The 23,293-nt window shown below is 39.8% G+C and overlaps 1 protein-coding gene across 4 annotated transcripts in view; it reads right to left on the bottom strand.

The window, feature by feature from the left end:
* Positions 1 to 10,881: 10,881 nt before the first annotated feature.
* The window catches only part of arhgef10la (Rho guanine nucleotide exchange factor (GEF) 10-like a), a 101,301-nt gene continuing 88,889 nt past the window's right edge, over positions 10,882 to 23,293 (bottom strand). For 3 of the 4 annotated variants that reach the window (XM_040159757.1, XM_040159758.1, XM_040159759.1), the window contains 3 exons: positions 20,131 to 20,302; positions 15,561 to 15,683; positions 10,882 to 14,956 (listed from right to left, as the gene is read on the bottom strand). In XM_040159757.1, coding sequence (XP_040015691.1) covers positions 14,406 to 14,956; positions 15,561 to 15,683; positions 20,131 to 20,302 — 846 coding nt within the window. In that variant the 3' untranslated portion in view covers positions 10,882 to 14,405. Of the gene's footprint in view, positions 14,957 to 15,560; positions 15,684 to 20,130; positions 20,303 to 23,293 lie in introns of those variants that run through there. The other variant, XM_040159760.1, reaches the window with a different exon arrangement.

The raw sequence follows: 23,293 nt of genomic DNA, 5'->3' as shown, positions 1-23,293 counted from the left end.
CTTGGACTCCACTATTCCACAGTCGGACAGTTTGTGTACCACTGGAGGAAATTCAAAACCATTGTTACTCTCCCCAGGAGTGGTTGACCAACAGAGATCACTCCAACAGCCAGGCGAGTAATAGTCCAAGAGATCACAAAGGAACCCAGGCTAACTTCTAAGCGACTAAAAGCCTCTCTCACATTGGCTAATGTTGATGTCCATGAGTCCACCATCAGGAGAACACTGAACAACAATGGTGTGCATGGCAGGGTTGAAAGGAGAATGCTCTCCAAAAAGAACATTGCTGCCCATCTCCAGTTTGCTAATGATCACGTGCAGAAGCCACAAGGCTACTGGCAAAATGTTTTGTTGACGAATGAGACCAAAATAGAACTTTTTGGTTTAAATGAGAAGCGTTATGTCTGGAGAAAGGAAAACACTGCATTCCAGCATAACATCCTTATCCCATCTGTGAAACTAGGTCGTGGTAGTATCATGGTTTGGGCCTGTTTTGCAGCATCGGGGCCAGGACGGCTGGGAACAATAAACTCTGATTTATTATCATTATTATACTAGCAAATTCTCAAGGAAAATGTCAATGAACTGAATCTCAAGAGAACGTGGGTCACGCCGCAAGACAACGATCCTAAGCACACAAGTCATTCTACCAACGACTGTTTAAAGAAGAATAAAGTAAATGTTTTGGAATGGCCAAGTCAAAGTCCTAACCTTTATCCAATCAAAATGTTGTGGAAGGACCTGAAGCAAGCAGTTCATGTGAGGAAACCCACCAACATCCCAGAGTTTAAGCTGTTCTGTACGGATGAATGGGCTAGAATTTCTCCAAGTCGATGTGCAGGACTGATCGACAGTTGTCGGAAACGTTCAGTTGCAGTTCTCGCTGCACAAGGCGGTCACACCAGATACTGAAAAGCAAAGGTCCATATCCTTTCTCCACTCACAGATATGTAATACTGGATCATTTTCCTCAATAATTAAATGACCAAGTATAATATTTATGTCTCATTTGTTCAACTGGGTTCTCTTAATCTACTTGTAGGACTTGTTTGAAAATCTGATGATGTTTTAGGTCATATTTATGTATAAAAGGCTCACAAATTTCCAAGCACCACTGTATGTATCGAGTTAGCTAACAATCACAGTGAAATTAAAATTATAAGATGAACAAATATAGTGCAAGGTAAGGTCACTGAAGAATTATTAGTGTGTACTAGGCCGGAACCTTGAGATGAAGGAAAATTAAGATAGCAGATACATCATCAGCCTCAACCAATTTTGCCTCAGAAGCTTCAGAAAGAGCGAAGAACAAAGAGTTGTATCATTTAGCACTTAAATACTACAGAATAACAAGGTTGCAGTGCCTAATGTGAAGATTCCGGTATATTTAATCATTATGCACATTTGCCTGTCAAGGATACTGTGAGTCATTAAAAGGGCAGCATCTTTTTCCGTGGGCCTTGTCACCCTGTTTACATGTGAGACAATTTTTTAGCACTAGTTCTTTATTTATCCTGTTCAAATATGTACATGGTGTTGCCTTGGTATCTCAGTTGCACAGAAATGTTCTGTAAATAAACTGACATGCCAACACATTGCTTGGACAACATGTCTTCCTTTACAGTGAAAGGAATAATGCTAGGCAAATGCAGTTGGCAGAACTATATATATCCTCCTCTGACTATTCAGTGAGGTTACTGTACATGCTGAGAGAGAGCTTTAAATATGGAGTGATCACAGTTGTAGAGCAAGGTATGGTTAGTGTGAAGTCAACCAGACAGTTTACCATGCTGAGGTTATATTGAGCAAAATGTAGAACAGATTAGGAAGATTGTAGAACATGGGCATAATTCCTGGGGCTGGGAAGTGTGATAGTGTGCAAAAACCTATGCTGACAGACAGCGTAAGATAAGTGCAGCCCTGCAATAATGTTTTGCCAGTAATGCATATCATGGTTCTACAGGGTAGAGCAGAAATACAGGTTCACAGACGGCTCTGTAGGTGGTGAGAAGGAGTCTGGAGTTTGTGTGGGCATACTATAGTACTATTTGGAATAAATTACTGAGAGAATGATGTGGCCCTGCTGGGCCAGTGGAGCATTTTAAAGGATTGTATATTTTCTTGGAAAAAGATGGGAAGGCAGAATTAGATTTTTTACATTTTAGTGAATTGTTACGTGATTGTTCCAGGTTTATTTGTTTTGATGTGTGAGGTGTGATGGTGTGGGATCAGTTTGAGAATGCTGCTGGGTAATATTCTCTGAAGTGTATTTATAAATTGTTTACTCGTGAGTTAATCAATATTTGGGTTGAAGATTTTTATTAGGTAATTGCAAAAGGTTTCAATTGAAAATGCTACAGTTTCTCTTGAAGACAGCAACGGTGGTTCTTCCTTGTCTTATAAGGAGACATTATTCTAGTCACTAAAGTGATGTACAGCAGCTAAATTATGTGGTCATAATTTGGATGTGTGAGAAAAATACAGTATATTTTCAAGCATAAAAACACAGCAATGGTTTATCATAAAATGCAAAAACAACAGTAACAAACACAACGGCTACAGATGTAAAGCCAAAAAAATTTTCAATAAATATTGTTTTCCACTTACGTGATGGTTCTTTTTTTCTTCAACAAGCAATGTGCACCCTTTGTAGCTATCAAATTCACTTTCCTTCCACTGTGACTGATAGCAGATATAATCTTTGACTCCTTTTTGCAAGGAATAATTAAAGGTCAAGCATATTATTCTATTGGTTTTCACAGGTTGCGATGATCAAAAATCCGCTCTTTCTATAACAGAGAACAACAGGAATGTGATTTCTTGGTTTTTGGAGTAAAGTTTCCTCATTTCAATTAAAGAACAAAAGCGTAAAAAGGAAAGGCCTTATTTTAATGGTAAATTCACCCTTCAGGAGCTAATAGTGTTAAACATCTACAGCCTGTTGTACCACATGAGTGTTTGATAAGATATCTAACATAAAATATTGCTTCTAGTAAATCAGAAGTCTTCGAGCCTGAACCACCTGCTGGGTAATAGCCTATTTCATTCTTCTTGGGAAAGAGGTAACCTTATCCACGAATTAATAATTTCTGAGTGCCACTCTGAAGATGAAGCTGAATTGCACTGACCTGGTGGTAAGAGTTTGGTTAAATACAGTTAAATAGCATATGTAGTGGCAGGTAAAATTAAGTAAAGATGGATGTTGATGCAAAAAAAGAAAAAAGGAGGTGAAAAGAGGACAGAAGAACTATAGGGCAGCCAGTAAACACTTTTCATATAAAAGTGCATAAAACAAGAAAGCATGTTATGTTGCAGCCCTATGCTTAAATTTATGTCATACTGATAAATATGCTATCCTTCTTAACCGCAAGCCAACCCTCACAGGAAACCACAGAAGAAATTTTAACTTTGATAATGACCGATCGAAAAAACAGTAAATATTGCTCTCAATCGCGCTTGTTCAGCTTGTGGAAATCCACATCTACAGTATCGGCTTCCTGTCCACGGAGAGCCTTAGATAATGTTTTTCAAATGCTTTAACTGTCCCTGACACCCTCTCGCTCAGCTTTTCATCTTGTATGAGCCTTAAACCTTAAACACACCAACCAATTTTAAGTCTATACTCATTCTGTCTCCGGCATTTACACCGTGTAAGATTCCCTTCTACCTTCTGCCACCTGGTTTGTTGATATCACAATGAAAGCCCCTGAGGGTGGGGAGTTTATTCTATTTTGTCTGCTAATTTCTTGAATGTGAGCTGGGATCCCCTTGGCTGTATAGTAATTCTCGAGCACTAGCATAGTAAACTGTTTAGTTTAAAGTTGCCGCACATGCCGACAGGGTAATCCTGTATTAGTGATCAGACAAAAAAAAAAAAAAAATCCCACAGAGTCTGGCAAATACAGAAACACTTCAGACTGTGACAGCAACATAATCGCTTCAATAACCATTGGTTTATTTGTGTGCATGGCTCATTTTGATGCAGTGTGTGACAACTACCTCAAGCGATGAGAAAGAACCAGCCAGTCCCAGCTGTTTCAAAACTAGGGTATCAAAGGATGTTCCTCGGATATGCTCGCGCTTTGCATTTATTGTGTTCGTGTCTTCAGAGCAAAAATGAAACCGGTGGGCTGTATGTATTTTGTTGACAGCTGATCTGACATTATTACTGTTTTCATACATACCCCATTATGCAAAGTGTCCAAACGAAGGGTGTGTCTGTAAACTGACGTTATGGGCATCAGTTTGTACTTTGGCAACAAACTACGGTATGGTTGACTCTTCGTGAATTCAGAGCTCCGACTGTATACCCGGTTGTGTATTCCCAGCGTGACCTTCTCTTCCAAGTGTTCACGGTGCACAATGGCCAAGGAGAACCCTTCAGATGTGAAGCCGAGCGGGAGTAGCGGGAGTAAATATGTATCATGCCTGCGATGGCTAAACTCACTGTCCTGACAGATGCCGCCCCGTAAGATAAAAAGCGAATAAGCTTTTTTTTTTTTTTTTTTTTTTGCTTTTACAAGTTACAAAGTAAGGTAAGATAACATAAGACTTAAGAAAAAAAAGACATAAGAAAAAACAATAATGAATTATTCGAATTAAAGAAAAATAAAATATGAATTTGAAAAAATATGTGCATATATAAAAAAAAAAGATTTTTAAAATGGTTAAGGGCAAAGTATCTTTTTTTAACTTTAATCACACGTTTGTGTTTGTTTGTTTTTTGTACAACAAATAACACAGTTGTTTGTTAGTTTCATCTGCTCTATTTATGTGCCCTAATCTGTTCTTGCCACTAGGAGCCAGTGTGAGAAAATACATGTTGTAGACTCTGGTTATTGAGCATGAGAAACTGCCTCCTTTTGTTCTTGTGATGAGAGCAGCTACACTGAAATACAGTGAGTTTTTTGTTGAAGCATAATCCTGTTTTAAATATATATACATATTTACCCGCATTTCAGTTGTAATTAAACATCACACGCACTATTCTTGTAAAATGTGTTATACTGACTTCATGTGCTGAGAAAAATGCTGTGCTAATGCTTGCTAGCAAAGAAAGTAGCTAAAGAAGTATTGCACCAGTGTTTCATGTTCTTGCTAAAGATTTGTGATTTTAGGATGCTACAAGTTGCATTTTTGCCCTATTGCTCGATCATAGAGGCCAATCACAGTCTTGGCTGGTGGCTCCAGTGAAGGATCAATTTGTGGCCTTTAATGCTCTCGATTTTCTGTATATGATAAACGTTGAAAACCCATTGACAGTACAGGGCACCGATTCTATGATTCAGAGTCATTATGAAAATATTTCTCAAATTGAGCTTTAACCTTACACTCTATCCTAACATTAACTCTAAACCACATACCACATACACCAGTCAGCCACAACAATAAAACCAGTTGCCGATTTTAATGTCGTGGCTGATCGGTGTATATGGTAAAACTTTTCAAAGCATGTCCAATAATGCTTTTGTCACGTAAACCATTTCAGAGGAAGGCTCCTATCCACGACATGTAGAATTTGCACTTATTGCAGCAGATTTTAATGGGATTACACTACCGCTCAAAAGGATATTGCTCTCAGAATGGTGAGAAAAAGGCAAATAACAAAGGAGGTTCTTCCCACAGAAAGATAATGACCCGAAATGTTAGAATAAAAGATCTAGACGGTGGCTTCACATGATGGAAGATTTAATACCCATGGAGCCGGTCTGGGAAGAACTGGACAGAAGGTGAAAGCAAAGCAACCTACAAACGCAACACGTTTGTGGGAACTTCTGTGACAGTGTTGAGACGAACTTTCCAAACAGTGTTTCGTTTCCACTGGGGAAAAAAAACGGCTCGAGTGAGTTTGGCTGTTACATAAAAATTGAGATTAAATTTAGATTCCATGATTCCTTGTTTTCAAAATCTCCAATTGTTTATTTTTTGAAACATTGAATTATGTAAATTTGAATAACAACTGTAAAAAAATGAGGTGTTCTAAAACTTTTGACCGGTAGTGTATGTCATTTACCATATATATACATTATGCCTAATCATTTTGTACCGCTATCATTTCTTCTTTTCATTTCTTTTTTGTTTGCTCAAGACAAATCTTCCCAGAGCCCCTCGATGTTACCAGAAACTCTGTACGCGATGGACATCATTTGAGGGTCGAATGACATGGTCTACGTGACTTACATGTTTTATGACTATGTTCAACTGTGTCTCCGGGACGTATCTCCTAGAAAGCGCAATAAATAAACCATCCACTTCACTTAAGCTGATAGTTTGAGAGCACTTTTGTTTATAGTGGTACTTACTTTAGACTTTAAACTTTTACAATGTAAAAGATGTAAAACATCCCCTCTTAACATTTGCAGAAAATTATGACTTGTTACTAGTCTCCAAATCACATATTTTTCCTATCCTATAATTTTAAAGAGGAATTCTCCCTGTGCCAGCCAACTGCTGTGACAGTGTTGGATTTCAGAATCGCTCTCAGAGGAGTGAGAGGTGTAAAAATAGAAACTGTCATCATTGGTTACTGTGAATTGCCACCCTATAAAACAGACAGCGTCTAAGCCGCCAAGCTTCCCGCAAAGCCGAACCTCCTCTCCTCTTTTTATCAAGAGAGGGGGCGCATTCTGAATAAATATCATACCTGCCACCACTGATATTGATTTTCTATACCTTTGAAAAACTAAGAATCTTAAGCGCTCTGTGCTTGCGGTTGTCAGCCCTGATGATGCCTTGTGGAGAAAGTCCATTACTCAGTCACACTCTTCTTCTGTAAGATCTGGCTCCATGAGCTGGTGTCAGGGCTTTCTGTGTGCCCCGCTCTGGACTGACTAGTGCAATCAAAACAACAATAACTAAAGCACAGATATAGTACACTGTACATGCACAGTAAACCCATGACAAGACGGTTATATGACTTCCTCTTGCGCTGAAGTACTGTCTTGGGAACAGTAATATTATACAAAACATGGCTGTGTAAATGTGTTTTAATAGGCTCCATCTGTCATGCTGAGGACAACAGCACTAAAATGATCTGTACATCTCTTCCCCCGGGGAGGACGAGAGGCAGGAGTGAGGAAAGAAAGAGAGATGGAGAGGGAGCTGTTGAAGAAAGTATAAGAGTGAGAGCGAGTCAGAAACATAGGGAGCGAGAGCGAGAGCAAGAAAAGCACCAAAATGGACCAAACCGCTTTGAGTGCAAACATAGGTGATGCAAGTATTGGATGAGCATGTCACACAGACAAACAGGCACTGAAAGCAAAGATGAGATGTTGATTTTTTTTTTTCATGCCAAAAATGATTCAAGTCTTATGTTGCTTCTCTGGAGAAATGCAGCCAGGTTAGAGCCACATTCAACACGTTATTTACCTCTGAAATGTTCTGTGGCAGGTATCCAAATTCAACAGGGATGTGAAAAGGAGAGAGAGAGACTGGAACTGAAACATTCTCATTTTGTTTGAATAGTCAGAGAAACGTTGGCATAAAAGTGACTTGATTCACTGCGAGACATAAAAAGAAATTTTATTTTCTCCACAGAGGTCCCACTGAGATAGTAGCAGAGAGTTATAGCAATAGATATATGAATTGAAGGTCACCCTTCAAAGGCCCACACAGTCTTAGAAAATAAAACACGTCAGGACAGTGAGAAGCGCCGAGCATGTAAAACTGGCATGTTTATACATATAACAGTAAATAAGAAGTGGGGATAGGAGTATCGGCTCTGAGACATTATATAAATGTGTTTTGAAGAAATTGCCTATAAAACTCCTCAGCTGCATGTCACCCATTATGGTATTACAGACTGCAAAAAAATAAATGATAATGTCATAGCGGAAAATAAGGCGCAGCAACAAGAAAGCAGTACATTACTGTTACGAAGAACTACATTTATTTTTCAGTACCTCTATACAAATAGATGGACTGAGAGATAAATATTGTGGGAGAATATAAGTATTCAATACAGGTGTGGTGTCCTGGTATTAAGCAGACCCCTCTCTTCGGGGACGAGTTGAATAATGTACAGTGATCAAAATTTCATTAATCTTTTGCATGATTGAAAGGTAGTAAATAAAATATATCTGCGAGCAGCGGTGAGAGCACTGTTACAGACAGGTCTACATAAAGCGATGAGAGATTGATGCGTCTGAGCACTGAACAGGCATTGAGGGAGTGCAGATATCACATCTAGAAGTTTGGTGAGCTGGAAAACAATACCCTCTATTGAAACATTGATCTTTTTTTTTTTTGAATCTAAGACTTACTTTGCCAAGGGAGACAGGCAAATCTGACATCAAGATGTGACCCAGTCCCTCTCTCCGGGGCTGTGCACTGTATGCTGACAGGCCTCACCTGCAAGCATTGATGGAGGGCGATAATAACACCCGAGGCAGCCCCGTGTGGGCCTTATCCGTATATTCTCAGTATGCAAATCATTAGCTACTTCCTCCTTTGTTAAGCACCATTTGTACAGTGTGCTCTTCTTCCTTTATCATCCCCACTGCCAAGCCTTTGGAAATGAAAAGCAATGCAAATATGCCGGGCTTTTAGGCGTCGGCAGATAATGCAGGGAGACCCTCAAACTGCAATGCTTCATCCGCTTCAGTTTAGCCTTGACCGAGGCATGCAAATTATACCTGAGACGTACGGAGAGTGACGCCGCGAGCTGCACAGGCGCAAAGCTGGGGTTTGAGATAGGCAAATCTCTCATGGAGCAGGGTTAATTGGCAGAAAATATCTATAGAAAGGTTTGAAAAAGGGGGTTGTGAAGTCCGATCAGAAAAAGCACACATATTTATGCCCTTTACTGTTTGGTTCTTGACAGGGAAATGCTTGCGCAGCGTTTGAGCCTCTCATTTTGCCATTTTGCTCCAAGGCAAGGATGTGTTCTACTGCTGACCCAGGTACGAGGCGCAATTCAGCGCCGCTTTATCAGATCAGTATTACATCCTTTATTCTCACTGAAGTTTTATGGGCCCTTTCGGTAGACTCCTGTTGTGGTGTGATCCTTTTTGTGTTGCTGGATGCTGGTTTGCGTATTGGGTGCTCCCAAGATAACATCTATGAGCCAAAAACTTTGAGTAAACGAGAGCTTGCGGCAAAACTGAAAAGAGTACAAGTAAACAAAGCCTCGATTATACACATCCACAGAGGATGCGGAGGGATATTAGTGGCAAAGAATGCATTTTTTTATTTTTTATGTTGTGTGTATCTAACTGAATTATTGCATGACTGGGGAAGACATCGGTGTATTTATTTATTATTTTACAAAAACTCAACATTTGGTGATGTCCATTGGCTCCAGACTTCAGGCAGTCGTTGACTGCAAAGGATTTTCTTCAAAGTATTAAAAATAATCCGTATATTTAAAATCATGTTGGATTGTCCAGTTACTTCTGAGCCACTGAAAATGAGGGACCAAGTATTAAAATGGCCGTAATTCCTAAACGGTTAATGTGATCAATTTGTTAAACCCCTTGAATTACAGCTGAAAGTCTACACTTCAATAACATCTTGATGGCTTCATTTCAGATCAATTGTGGTGGTGCACAGAGGCAAAATTCCAAAAATTATGCCACTCTCCAATTACTTGCGGACAGTGATCCTGAATTCTAAGTGTATGTAACATTTTTTTCATATGTAACCTCAAGTTGATTTACATGAAGCAACAGTATGTTCGAAAGCATCAGCTTTCTGTTTAGTCATGTTCTGTAATTACCTAAATGTTGCTATGCACACCTGAATCTCCTCTCATTTGGCCCGTAATTTATGGTTTATTTTAGCATTGACCTTTCCTGCTAATTTCCTGTAGGCTACTGCTGAGGCTCACTTCAGTGGATGTGCAAGCCCCACTCCCCCTGCCCTGTGCCCCGTTATCTGACATTGTCAGCATTGAAGGGGGGGGGGGCTTAATTTGGCCTGACTGCTCCATGTGGAGTTCGTAGGAAGAGGGGGCTATTAACGTAACTTTGAGGTCAAAGGGCAACAGCACACATTGACCTGAAAATTGGTCATGAGGAAATAGCACCTTGCTTCATCGCCTACTATGACGGATTGTGGATTTGTATTCCTCGCACGCTTCTCTGACACGTGTTGAAAGAGAGAAGGATAAAGCCAGGGGGAGAAAAAGAGGAAGAGAGGTGGAAGAGGAGGATGGGTGATGTTAGGGGTTCCCCAGTGTGTTTTCACCTTGCAGTTTGAGCTGGCTCGAAACAATCCCACCTGTCTCCCTGAAGTGCAGTGTGCCAGCGAAGACATAAGCCGCTGGAACTCCACCTAGGATGGAGGTGAAGAGGCATAAAGGATGTGACAAACCATCCATTAAGGGTGATCATGTAACTAGGAGGTTTTACTCAAACACTACACTCCTAGAAACTGCAGTTTTTCAGTAATTGACAAATCAAGTGGACGGTGACCTTTGAGGTGATGTCTGGAGGGTAGTGCATTGAAGACCGAGCACAGCTGAGTGCAAAATTAAATGGGATTACATCATATTTGTTTTGCTGTTCAGTCTCTGTATTCCTACTTTTGCTCAACAAAAAGATCTGTGTTGTTTTTTTTTCTTTTTTCTTTTTTAGGCACTGGCTCCAAGCAGATGTAGAGGTAAGCTCATTATAATTTGAATAACCAAACACCAAAAAAGTGAGAAGATAATCCAAATGATATGATCAAAGACGTGATTTTCTGTTGCTGAGTCATAGAGAAGTCGGAAAAGTATAACATCATTAGCATAATAATGCTGCGGATGTACAATATATCTCTAAAACCGAAACTACTGTGACATCAACTACCTTCATCCTCATTCTTGATCAGTCATATAAAAATATCAAACTCAAACACATGTTTAAAGATCTTTTATTTAAGCATAAGCTTGTTAGACAATGTTTAAACATGTAACATTAAAGTACTGTACCGAAAGGAAACGAGCACTGTGTTTCCCGATGCCTGTGATGGCATTAAGTGTAATACTTTTGATTCAAGGATACATCTGGTTTATTGCTTTACTTTTGCAAAGTACTTTTGTAGCTTTGACCATTATTATTATTATCACTTATGGTAATATTGTACTCACCAAAGCGAGATCTGGGAATGCAGCGAGATTGACAGGTAAAGAAACGCCAGTAGTCAGATGATCCCACAGGTTATAAACAAGCCAACATTTACAGGTGGCAGAACTTCAGGTGAATGCACCTTTTATGTGATAATGCCTCAGTGCAAATAAAAACTGTGCTGCACTCGACTACAGCAAGCTTGTCCGGTCAAGGCTGAGCTTGGTCTGTCAATTGTGATTGATGTTTACAACAGAAAAAAACTGGGTCGTATTTTCTAATGTTTGCCTGTTTTTTCTTCTAAATAAGTCTGGCTGAGCACGGTTTTTGTTTGAAAACCTGCATGATCATCTGACGGTCTCTTGCCTCGCCAGACTTCTTTTTTATTGATGTCACCATGTTCCCAGTTCTCAGCAGTTACCTTGCTGAGTATATGTTGTCGTTAACTGATAGAAATAAAACCTTGAACACCGCACGAAAAAAAATTGCATAAACTGTTCCTTATACAGTCTCATCTAAACTATCAACACTGTTGCAGAGTCCTCTTCACAAAAGGGAATGTAGATTTAATTAATGCAGTAATAGTTCTAATTAGTCGTACAGTACGTTCATTCGTGAGTATTATTATTCAGTGTATGGATAATACCTGCACACATAGAATATAAGCAAATGAAATGAATGAGTCGCTGTCCGTCAAAGGTCAACATACTTTTGAGATTAAATCTCAGCTGTTAGCAGAGAATCTAAGTGAAACAGTTCAACAATGCCAACCCTACGGCAGCTTTTGTACAGGAATGGTGTATATTTCATCAGGCTACTCAAGCAGGAATATTCTTTCATCCTCTGGTTATGGTTGAATGAACAGCCTCTATAGTGACCATGAGGGTGTTGTGGTTCAAGCAGCATTGAGTCTCACATGAATTGGAGTATACATTTCTGACCTGACATTGCGATTTACATTTAGATGACAGCATCCAAGGGCAGTTTACATCGTCTTATTTGTTTTTTGTTTTTTTTTTAATGATTATGGCTGACAGCAGGACGTTTAAATGCTTTTGAATTTCAGTTGTGAGGAGAAGAAGAAAAGGGGAAATAAACCTCGATATGCCTCAGGGAAATACAAAGCATGGATTTTATGCTTCATCTGTGACGCAGGGATAAGACGTGATTCCACGCGCAGAGGAAAGGCTAGGTAGAGACAGGTGGGGAAAAATGATGTACCATAACCTCCATCATTGCTTGGTCTACTGACAATCCACAAAGCCATGTTCATAGTTGGATACTTGTGCGGCCTCCATGTGCTGTGCCAACACACTGTGAAAAATGTGCCATGTAAAGTATGCACTTCTTGGTTTTCTCTGCAACACAGATGCCGGCGTCAAAAGTCCATGTTTAAAAGCCTGCCAAGGCTACTACAACTCTGGATTATGAAGCTATGAAGCAAAAACTTCACAATATTACACACAGTACCACTGAGTGCTTCTCATACCAGCTCATATTCAATATACTGCTGCTGCTATACACAATGTATTTCCAAAATCTCATCATTTTACAAGTTAAAAAAGGAGAACAACCTGTACATAGCTTAATGACAATTAATTTTTATAACATTAAATATGGTTTTAAAGGGGTTTTATAAGCATATCAGGTTAAAGGTGGACCATGTAATCTTTCAACTGATCTGCAGACACGATACCCAAAAAAAATGGAGATGTGAGGTTTCCACCAGACAGGGATCACAAGCTGTTTAGGTGCATTGTCATATCTTGATCATAAAATATTAATGTTTGTATTAAACTCCAAATATGTGCCAAATATTAGCATGAAAACAAGGTTGACATGACTTCCTGGTTAATATCATGGATAATATACATCAGTGTTAATTGCATTACAGACTTATGCTATGTATTGTAAAAGACCACCTTTAATCAGAATCATCTTGTATGTTACTGAAAATGAACACGGGGCGCCCCGGTAGCTCACCTGGCAGAGCGCATACCACCAGTAAGGCTGACTCATTACCACAGCTACCGTGACTGGAGTCGAGCCCTGGCCCTCCGCTGCATGTCATCCTCTCTCTCCCCTGCCGTTCCTGTCACGCTCCACTGTCTCTATGAAGAAAAAATAAAAAAAAAAGGCAGAAAATGCCCCCCAAAAAAAGAATGTGCATGTAAACACACTCATCGGTGTCTCTCTTAGGCAGGTTCCCTTAGTTGATACATGGCCGTTAGCATATCAGATAACTGCAGCATTTGTTTTTCGTAAGTCGTTAAAAGAGTTTCGCTTTTGATGTGTAACTGGGATTTCCAGCTATTGTGAGTTGCGTATTAACAAGACTCTGGCGCACATTTGTTTTATCTGACTGATAGATGACAGTGAATAATGAAGCAGATATCTGGCATTTACAGTACTTGGGCAAGATAATACTCTCAAATGTGAAACCGAAAAGTTTCCTCTCCGTTAAATACACCTGTAATTAATTACAGAAATTCTTACAGTGCAAATACAGGTTCTGTAATGTCGACTAATAACATCTTTCTCTCATAACTTTAGTTTTTCCAAATAAGTTTGTTTGTACAACAGTTTTGCAGTTATTCTATACTAACATGCCCCCCACAACAAAGGTATGGTAAGTTCTTGGAAGTATGGAATTTTTCCTATCCAAAAATAATTTTTGCAACAGCTGCAACAAAACAGGAAAAATGAAATTCTTTTTTTAAAGAGAGAACAGATTCAATTTTGAGAGAATACAAAGTATTTTACATTCACATTGTACGGGTTGAGAGAAAGGCTGGCAAAGCTAATAAAGTGATGCTAATGTGCTTTGTGATGCAGTGGTAGTCTCCAGCTTTCAGCTCCAAACAGATGGGATCTCTCCCGAAGGATCAGATAAAAGACGTCCATCTCTAACTCTGCAGAGCATGGCAGATTCAACAAAGGCTGCCTCTCAAAGGTTTGCTGTCCATGGATGCTCACACAGAAGTCCTTCGCAAAAAAATAAATGTGGCAGAGCACACGCAGCAATGATGAGGTTAAATTGAGGCATATCAATTCTAACTAAGGCAGGAAGAGGAACCAGATCAAAACAATCACAAAGAACTAATCTGTGGTGGCCTCTGCCACTGCTGGGAAGATGATGACACACAATCCTGAACAGCGTCCTTTAAGCTGACAGCACGTCTAGTAAACAGCGTGTCTTAGTTTTCTTATTCCAAAGGCTAAATCATAAGATGTCAAGCTTTGTAACAATGGCAACACCTTCTCATCATGTAGTCAAATCCCTTGAATTTATGGAACAGGTTGTTCAAGGCTAAGCTGGGTATCTATAAATACACATCACCTTGCCATATATTTTTCATATCACACTGTCAGTGGGAGCTGCCATACCATAAGAATATTCTCTAAACCCTCCACACTTGTCCTAGTACTTGCTGGATCTCCTTCCTTCAGTCTGCGGAAGCCCTTGCCTCCAGAGATAACTGCTGCAGAGATCACCCTGTCCCTGCGTCCCCCGTCCCTCTCACAAGAACGCCCCCTAACCCACATTTCCGGGTCATCGCTGAGCTCATAGATGGATCCATCTTCAACACTGTGCTCCAAAGACTCCAGAGAGGAGTCCAGCACCTCGTCGCCCAGCGCCGTTAACGGCCGTCCAGGTAATCCTGATGTCGAGCGCAGCTTGTACTGCAGCAGAACGCTGCGTCCTTTGCCTCTGCTCTCCCCCTGATAGGAGCTGGACTGTTGCAGGGAGTCCTGCGAGGAGGTGTCGCTGCGGTCCTCGCCTCCACAGGCAGAGTCTGGGCTATCCCCGACAGAGTCCCTCTTCAGCAGTTCCGGAGACAGGGTGCTGGTGGTGGCTACGAGGAAGTCCACAGGCCCACAGTGGGCATTCAGAGAGATCATACCCTTTCCTGTAGCGGGCGGACAGACAGAATATTAAATTGTCATCCAGAGAGAGTAAAGACACTGCTCCTCAACGCTCCTGAGGTCAACTCACTGTCAGTTTAATCAGTTAACAGAGATTATAGTGCAGGTTGTAGTTTGAATCGAGTGGAGTGAAAATGACTGGAGCCCAGCCATGGATCATAATGTATGTCATCAACCGTTATCTATTAATTATTTATTATAATTTACTGCTGTAACAGTAATGATGGTAACTACAGTTTGTGGTGTATTTAAAACATTATTCAATAAACTAGCTTGGAATAAGATGGTTGTGAAGTAAGGTTTGTGCAAGTGGGAAACTAACAACTTCTTTCACCTGGCATAATAAACAAAACACTGGAAGGCAGTTTTTAAATTACTCTGCAAGACCATATATATAGTATGACCTGTTAGTTGCCTGCCTGGTAATATTTGCACGGATTCCCAGAGCCACAAGAAAAATGTGAATTGTGACCTCAATAATGGGCAGTGCAGAGTAATTTTCTGTCACGAAAAAAAACCTCTCAGCTTTTCTTTTGACCTGTCAAGAGGCTGTTCAATCACAGTCCTCCGGCCCCTTCGGATCCATACCTGTTATTTTAGGGATGCCCTCTAGTTTGGGAACTGGAAGAGTGATAATTAAGCCTTGGGCAGTGCCCACCCATAACAGCCCCTGGCAAATTAGGAGACTCGTGACTCGCATGCTCTTTTGACCTGCAACACAGAAAACATCGACAGAAAATTTAATTGAGTTATCTTCGCCACCTATTCTTTATAGAATGAGAGGTAGCTCAGATTATGGTGGCTTTTAAAAGAATGATATAAAACTCAATCTTGACAAAACAATACAACATTTACAGAATGGAAGGTCTATCTTTTAGAGGCTGACTTATGAAGTTCAATTGATTTTATTATTGCCAGAGGCTCTACAAAAATGCTGTATCTTGGAAATCAACTGTTCAGTCCTAGCATGATAAAAAAAGGTAAATATACTTTTATTGTTAGTTATCAGTGTTAGCTTTGGGTAGAGATTAAGCTCTGTGATAAATCTTTATTTGACAAACTTAACACATGCACAGCACAGCCACTTAGGGCTCTAGGTTACATAAAATTATGAAAAATCGGATTTGCCTGCTTGCAACTGACACAGTTGAAAGAAAAACTCTCATAAAAGCAGAAAGTAAAAGACATAAGTTATTATACATTTCAGACCTGAGTGGTTTTGACATATTGAGCTTTAAAGTTTTCACCTCGTACTGTACAAGGCAAAATATGCAGGGGGGGTTCTCCTTAATAGGTAAAATGACCGACAGGTGTCTCGATCACTTTGGGTGATTGGATCAGACATCCTCTCAGGCCTGTGTGGGCATTTACAGTCAGTGCTTGATGGACATCTTACTGACCTTTTTTTCATTTTTGTCGCAACTGCTATGGCTGAAGAACATACAACCTTATAATTCTTTCAATTGTTCTAGTTTAGTGTCCTAAGCAAACAAACAAACAAAAAAATATTCCTCCAGAATTTTTGAAATCTATTGAGGGTGTGCACAGTCTTTTAAGAGTAACTTATCACCAGGTTGAAAAGCTGGGTTTTGCTGCTCTGGTGGACAGTTTCAAGACTGTTTCGTCTCTGGCTGTGGTTAAAAATTTGTTTTGTTGCACGAGTAGCCATACCCAACAGCGATGTCACAGGGCCCTGGAGTATACCTGCACATGACTGCAGTAAGGTGAGAAGTTAAACCACTGGAGGTCAGCAAAAACAAAATTTTCAGGGGGTGTTAAGCTACTCTTTAAATAGTGGACACAGAACCAAAAAATGTTAAGAACAATTTTTCCACTTTGAAATACGTTTGAATGAGTTTCTATCTTGTAAGACATAACAGAGAATCATATTTTCAAAGGAAAATAACAATGGATATTATTTAGACTGGATAAATAACTATTACAGTAGGGATTCATCATATTAGTTAGTTGAACCCAGATAAAAGTCAGCAACATGCTTTTACTTCACATATTTAGAAATTTTGTCAGAGAGACTGGAGTAATAAGATATGCAATGACTTTTGACTTTAACGTAAATAATCTGATTTCAGAGTGTGTCTCTAACAAATTCTTTCAAACAAATTACTATATGGCTGTAAGTGACATGAACTTTAAAACTGACTTCTTTTTTTTAAACAGTAGAAAGCTTTGCATTTGAACTCATATATGCACATAATCATATTAACACATTAAACATATTTTGTATTCACAGTTACTGTGTGAGGCTGACGTGCTGATATGAATTAACTTGCAAACATAGATAGTCTTGCATTGTTTGTAGGTTTGTTTGTTAATTCTTGTCCGTAACTACTCAGAGCAGATGAGTGATGTAGCAAGATGTATGATATAGCAAGGTGGCATTAGTGCTTATTGAGGTTCACTTTTACAGTGACAAATTAAGAAATTCAGGGGGATTTTCTTTTCCCTTACAGAGTGTGTTGATAATCCTCGGGGTGATATTAAGCAGTAATTTTCTTTGGATAAAGTTACCTTTACATCCTATGACAGTGTGTATTTCTTTCTGTGGGAGTTTTCCATTGCTGAACAGTTTTTGTAGCACTGCATTAGTGACCGGGAAAGGATAATTGCACACTCCTATTATACATGCACATCCTTTGTTTCCTGTTAACAAAGGGGTGAAATGCATTGTTTGTTTTGAATTTTATTTTTGCATTCCCTCTGTGGTCCCTCAGCTCTTGGCTCCCATTGTGGCCTAGTTATCTATAGAGCCATTTACCATAATAACCATGGCAACCATAATTGAATTACACCAACACTCGTGATCACAACTAAGAGAATGCTCATTTACATGTGTAGCTGTATTTACATGTTTGTTCTGTGTCATGCTCAGATTAGGATGATTTGCATGAGTGGCTCAACAGTGTCATTAATTAATTCATTTCACTGTGCAGAGATGAATCATCCAAAGTAGGAAGCTGACGCTGTGTGAGGAAGTGGAGAGAGAGCAGAGGAACACAATCAGCAAACAGAGGGCAGAAGCCTTTAGGTAGAAACCTTGGAGGGTCACAGCGGTAAATTAAGCGCCAGCAAAAACGGCCTTTATCTTGAAACTGTGCAACCTGCTCACATCACCCCAGAGTCTATTTGTACTTTGGTTAGAGAGCTTAAGTGAGAGAGTGGTGCTCATGAACACCCACTTTTGGGTTACCATGAAATCTGAAGTTAAGTCAGAAGACATGGGCGTCAGGCATTGTCTTTAAGAACAGTGATAAAGAGGGATAATGACAAAAGGCACTCGAGATTAAGGAGGTATAGCTTAACCTCGAGCAATCTTGCACCTCCAATTTTTGAAGCAATGCACACACTCCGTGGTGTGTAGTGGGTTTATCGTGGGAGCCGGTATTTGCCTTAAAAAGAAGATGTCTCCAAGGATAAATGTTTCTCTGGGATATGTCACTGAGGACTTTATTTTGGAATATTATTTTTTCACCCTAAGGATAGAACTATTAAAGGCATTAGTAGAGAAGAGATCAGCAGTTTCCTCTGCCTCAGAAACTTCTCTGTTGTTTACTGCAATTGGAATTCCCTATTGAGTATACTGTAAATCACATTAAGGAGAGAGGATTAGGGGGTATATCATTACTGCATGTCCTAGCATAAGTCTAGGAGAAACCTAGGGGAACAGAGACCTATTGACAGAAAGAAACTATCATTATTTCATGTGCAGTATCTGTGGTTGTAGAGTATCAGGGGACGCCCTTCTCTCTTGTGAGTTTAACACACCACAACTTAAGTCAAAGATCCTCTTCTTTTGCGAACCCTGAAGACATGAGCCGACCAAGTCTTTTTCTTTTGACCTTGTAACTTCCCCCAGGGCCCAACCTTGAGGCTGCTACCCTCTCTAAAATCTGCTGCATATTTCAAGGGGAAGCACATTTTCACTGGGTGACAATGACCTCTGAGTCACCGGTTTTTCTCCAGATGCAACGGCCATATGAGTCTGTTCTCCTTAAAGTTTCCTCTTTACTTTGATCTAAAAGAGAAAAGTTTGGTGTCTGAAACACATGCCTGTTTTACTCGACTCGCTTTGCTCAATTCACAAGAGAAAACCTTTTTTTTCTGATGAGATGGAGTGCTACCACAGCTTTGAGTATTGCTCTAAATACATCAATCACAGTCTGGTGTGACTCAGTGAGAAGGACAAAATTTTCTAAATCCAGATGTATTTATACCACTGCCTGAAGCTCAAAATGATCTTCACTTGTATTGAACTAGCTGATGGCTCGTGCCACAGCCTGAACATGTTGGAGGCAAGCTGACATCGAGTCACACACACTATACTGTTATCACCATTAGACAGTTTTAAGTATGCTTCATTGGTATCTAATTTGTTTACCATAGTTCTTCCCTCAAAAAAGGGAAAACACCCACACTGTCTGATAAATATTTCATCCATCATGAAGGAAGTCACACTGGAAGTAATGGGCTATCTGCGGTATTCTAAATGGACTGCAGTGAGAAGTGAAACGGGGTTGAGCGGATTTTAAGGCAGAACAGATGAGATGAAACGGGGAGTGAGAGGGAGAAAGTGGGACAAAAAGAAAGCAAAATACTAATTGAAAGGGAGAAAAGTGGGGAGGTACATGCAGAGAAAAAGAGGTAAAACGGGCATGATATCACAGAAGCATGTACATTTAAAGAAAGACAAGAGTGTTTCCATGGGAACCCTTAGTATGAAAATCTTTAAGGCTGCCACTTCACTGCTCCTCAATGACTTTATTTCTTTTTTATTAATCCCTCTCTCTCACCCCATGGCTCTATTATGGCTTTACGAAGGCCTGAGATGGATACTTATTCAGGTCAGTCCACGGAGTGCAATACCCAAGGAGCAACTTGGACAAGACAAGAATACCATTCTAGAGAGGAGAGCATCATCAGTGTTCAATTGATGCCCTCTCATTGCTCTTATATAATCACGACAATAATGTGACCAGAATAAACACATATTCAAAAGCACAAATTTGGAAACAATAACTTGTCACAAAGAAAATCAACTGTTTGAGTTTTTACGCAAAATAAAAAAGTTTCAGCTGCACTGCAGGATAAAGGTTGACCTATATATATATGGAGATCAAGACCACGTGTGGTGTGTGTGTACCAGTGTTCAGCAGCGTTGACCGTGTGGAGATGTTGATTTCCTGCAGAAGCTCCAGTGTTTCTGTATGAAAGAGACGAATGGAGGAACCCTCGGAAAATGCCATCCACACCCCTCCACCGGCACACGCCATGTGTGTGACACTTACCATTGGGTCTGGATGGACTTCATACTTCTGTAATGGAAACAATAACACGGTTATAAATAACGGGAACAGTTCCCAACAGGAAGAATTTGCAATCACCATCATCAACAAGTGACATTATTACAAGGATGGAAAACAAAACATTTTGGAAAAAACAAAACAAAAAAAAATTGAAAAACAACATTGTGGGAGGATTTTTCTCCATAAAATCTGTGGACTTTTGGCGGTAGAGAGACTGAGGAATAGTAGCCTCAGCGCAATATGTTTTCAAAAACTGTTTTGGCCTTTGTCAGTTTAGCCTACAAATCTGTATGGAGTTTAGCAACCTCACAGCTCTTTTGTCCTTCTCCTTCATTAATTAAACAAGCATGTAGTTATTTTTCCAAAAATTATTCATGGTCAACATTTATTCATTTTGTTTTCATAAACAAAATGAATAAGAATGGAAGAGATTTTTTTTAAAAAGGGAAAAGATGGAAGGGTGGAAGAGGAGAAAGAAAGTTATTGCTTTGACTTTTTATTAACGTCGCAAAAACATACAAATCACAGCAACAAAAAAAAGGCATTACTCTGCTGATGGTACTGTGCTTCATCATAGAACAAACATTGTTAACAGAATAACATTATAAATCTTATAAAACATTATAAGATAACTTATAATTATATCACGACATGATGAGGTCAGTAGAAGCATCGCTGAACCTTATGTTTCATTGTTGCTCTACACTTGCTTCTCTGTAAATAAAGTCTAACTGTGCCTGCTAATTTTGTAATTTACAGAGTCCCTGACACACGGGGCATGTTTTTTGAATCATTCCCCTGGCTTCTATCTTTTTGAGAGCACAATGGAAAAAAAGAGAGTTTCAGGCCCATAGTCTTAATGAGTAGCTTGAAATAAATGCAATGAGCCTTATCATAGCAACACATGCAGCCCCTGCGGTCTAAGGCGTGACAAAGGCTGGTTTGGGCATCATCTAGGAACTCATATCACTGTCAATGCATGAGTTGCATGAGGCTGGGCAATTAGTCAGTGAGAGCAAGTGAGAGAAGATGAGAATTCATCCTCCACCCCAACCCCAGTGCACCGGCGGACAGGGATTACCACCTGTTTGTGTGCCCTTGCCAGTGGGTCCTCCTTTGTTTGAAATTAGGGAAAGGGAAAGAAGCCTTTGATGTGTTTTCTCTTTTAATTGACTCCTCAGCAGAGAGTGCTTGCTCTGCCTGGGAAAGGATATGCAATACAGCTCTTCATTTTTCAAGTGCAGTCATCAAAACATTAGATATCCATAATGAAAAGGCAAACTTCACCTTCAATAACCCATTGCAATTCAAATGAGTTGACAAGTTTATAAAGAAAAACACAGTAGTTCTGATGTACTGTATATGCTGCATAAGTATTGCTTTAATCGTTATCAAGTGTGGTGGCTCTAAAAGAGACTTCCAGCTAATCAATGGCCATCATACTGTAATTGCCGAATGCCATCTTGCTACCCATATGTTTGAAACCACCTGGAAGGTATTCTAGGTAAATAAATGCACAGGAATCTCAAAAAGTGCCCGAAGACGTGTTTAAATTGTTTACTTAACGTTTTTAAGAAAACAATGTTTTTACATAAATATCAATTTGCATTTAAGCCAATATTGCAAAACAGAATTCTCTAAATATTCTATCATGGATACAGACCAAACATGTTGAACGCCTGCCGCGCTGTGTCAAATACAGGATAAGTACAAGCCACTTCTGTTGCCCTCAACCAACAGCCTAGTATTAGTCTGCCCTATCCAGCATTGCTTACAGAGATGAGGTGGTCAGTGAAGCTTGACAGTAGTAATATGCCCTTTCAACTCAACTCGGTAGTGTCACACTAACAGCAATATCCCTCCAACAGTCCTCTACCAGCAGTGGGAAATAACAGCAGAGCTAAAGCTACAAAAGCTACAGCTTGTCTGAACAGCTCTTTAGTCCTTCATTACGTCAGGTGACAAGATGTCTTTGTCCTTTGCTGAATGCTAAGTCCACATCTCCATTCTGAGCTATGGCGAGGGAGTCGTGGACATGTCAGTGATAGGAGAAAGCAGGTGGAAAAAGAAATAGTAATGGGAAGAGGAAGGAACAAGGTCACCCAGTCAGTATTGATCAAAGCTTGTCCTACTTTGTTAAGGTTTGGTTACATTACAGGTAGTCAGACCTCTACAGAGTCCTGAAGTTTCTGGAGGTCTGTAATAATGTAGAGATCTGCCCATATACACAAACAAAGCTGAAAAGTGTCTGAAATCATAACACGTGTTAACAGGTTTAAACAAAAAGATGCTTGTGTAAAAATCAAAATCAAACAAAGCACTGCATTATCATCAGATTGAAAACAGCCCCTACTGTGTGACTATCTACAGAATAAATGATCATTTGATTGGTTGACTTTTTCCTAATTTTCTCCCCAGTGAAATTGTTTCAAATTCCCATTGTGTGCCATGATTCCTGCTGCGACCGAGCCCCTTTCGCTGGCCTGATCGGAATGTAAATAGGATTTATCATTCCGCAATTTTACTGATGTTCCCATGGTAGAAAATAATTTGTATAAACTAATTTTCCCGTCATTTTCACGCATCAAAAAGTGGTATCAATTTAACAAAGACATTGCTGACCACAGTGTTACTCTAAACAGGGTCCTCTGTTGGTGGAGAGAGCTTACACCATGCCTGTAATAATTTGCAAGTGACAAGAAACAATGAGGAGAGAAGTAGTAAGAGCTGGTGACTCTGCTTTTTGGATCGCAGGGGATATTTTGTGTTGCAGTACCTCAGTTGGCCACTGGGACTGACTAACTTGCCGCACTATAGCCAGTTCTCTTAATCCATCCATGGGCCAAACCAAAGGTACCATCAGCAAGAAATGAAGCTGGTCTCAGCAATGATGGGAGCTCAGGACTTCCCCTTGAATGACCTTTTAGCCACACTAGCAGCCAGGCTCTAAGGATGGTAATTTTGGTTGGTCCACCATCTCATGATGGATTGTAAAAATAT

The sequence above is a fragment of the Xiphias gladius genome, chromosome 21, assembly GCF_016859285.1.
Source record: "Xiphias gladius isolate SHS-SW01 ecotype Sanya breed wild chromosome 21, ASM1685928v1, whole genome shotgun sequence".
In the NCBI taxonomy this organism is placed as follows: Eukaryota; Metazoa; Chordata; class Actinopteri; order Istiophoriformes; family Xiphiidae; genus Xiphias; species Xiphias gladius.
Note: the sequence above shows the minus strand (reverse complement) of the source record. Positions and strands in the feature narration are given on the sequence as shown.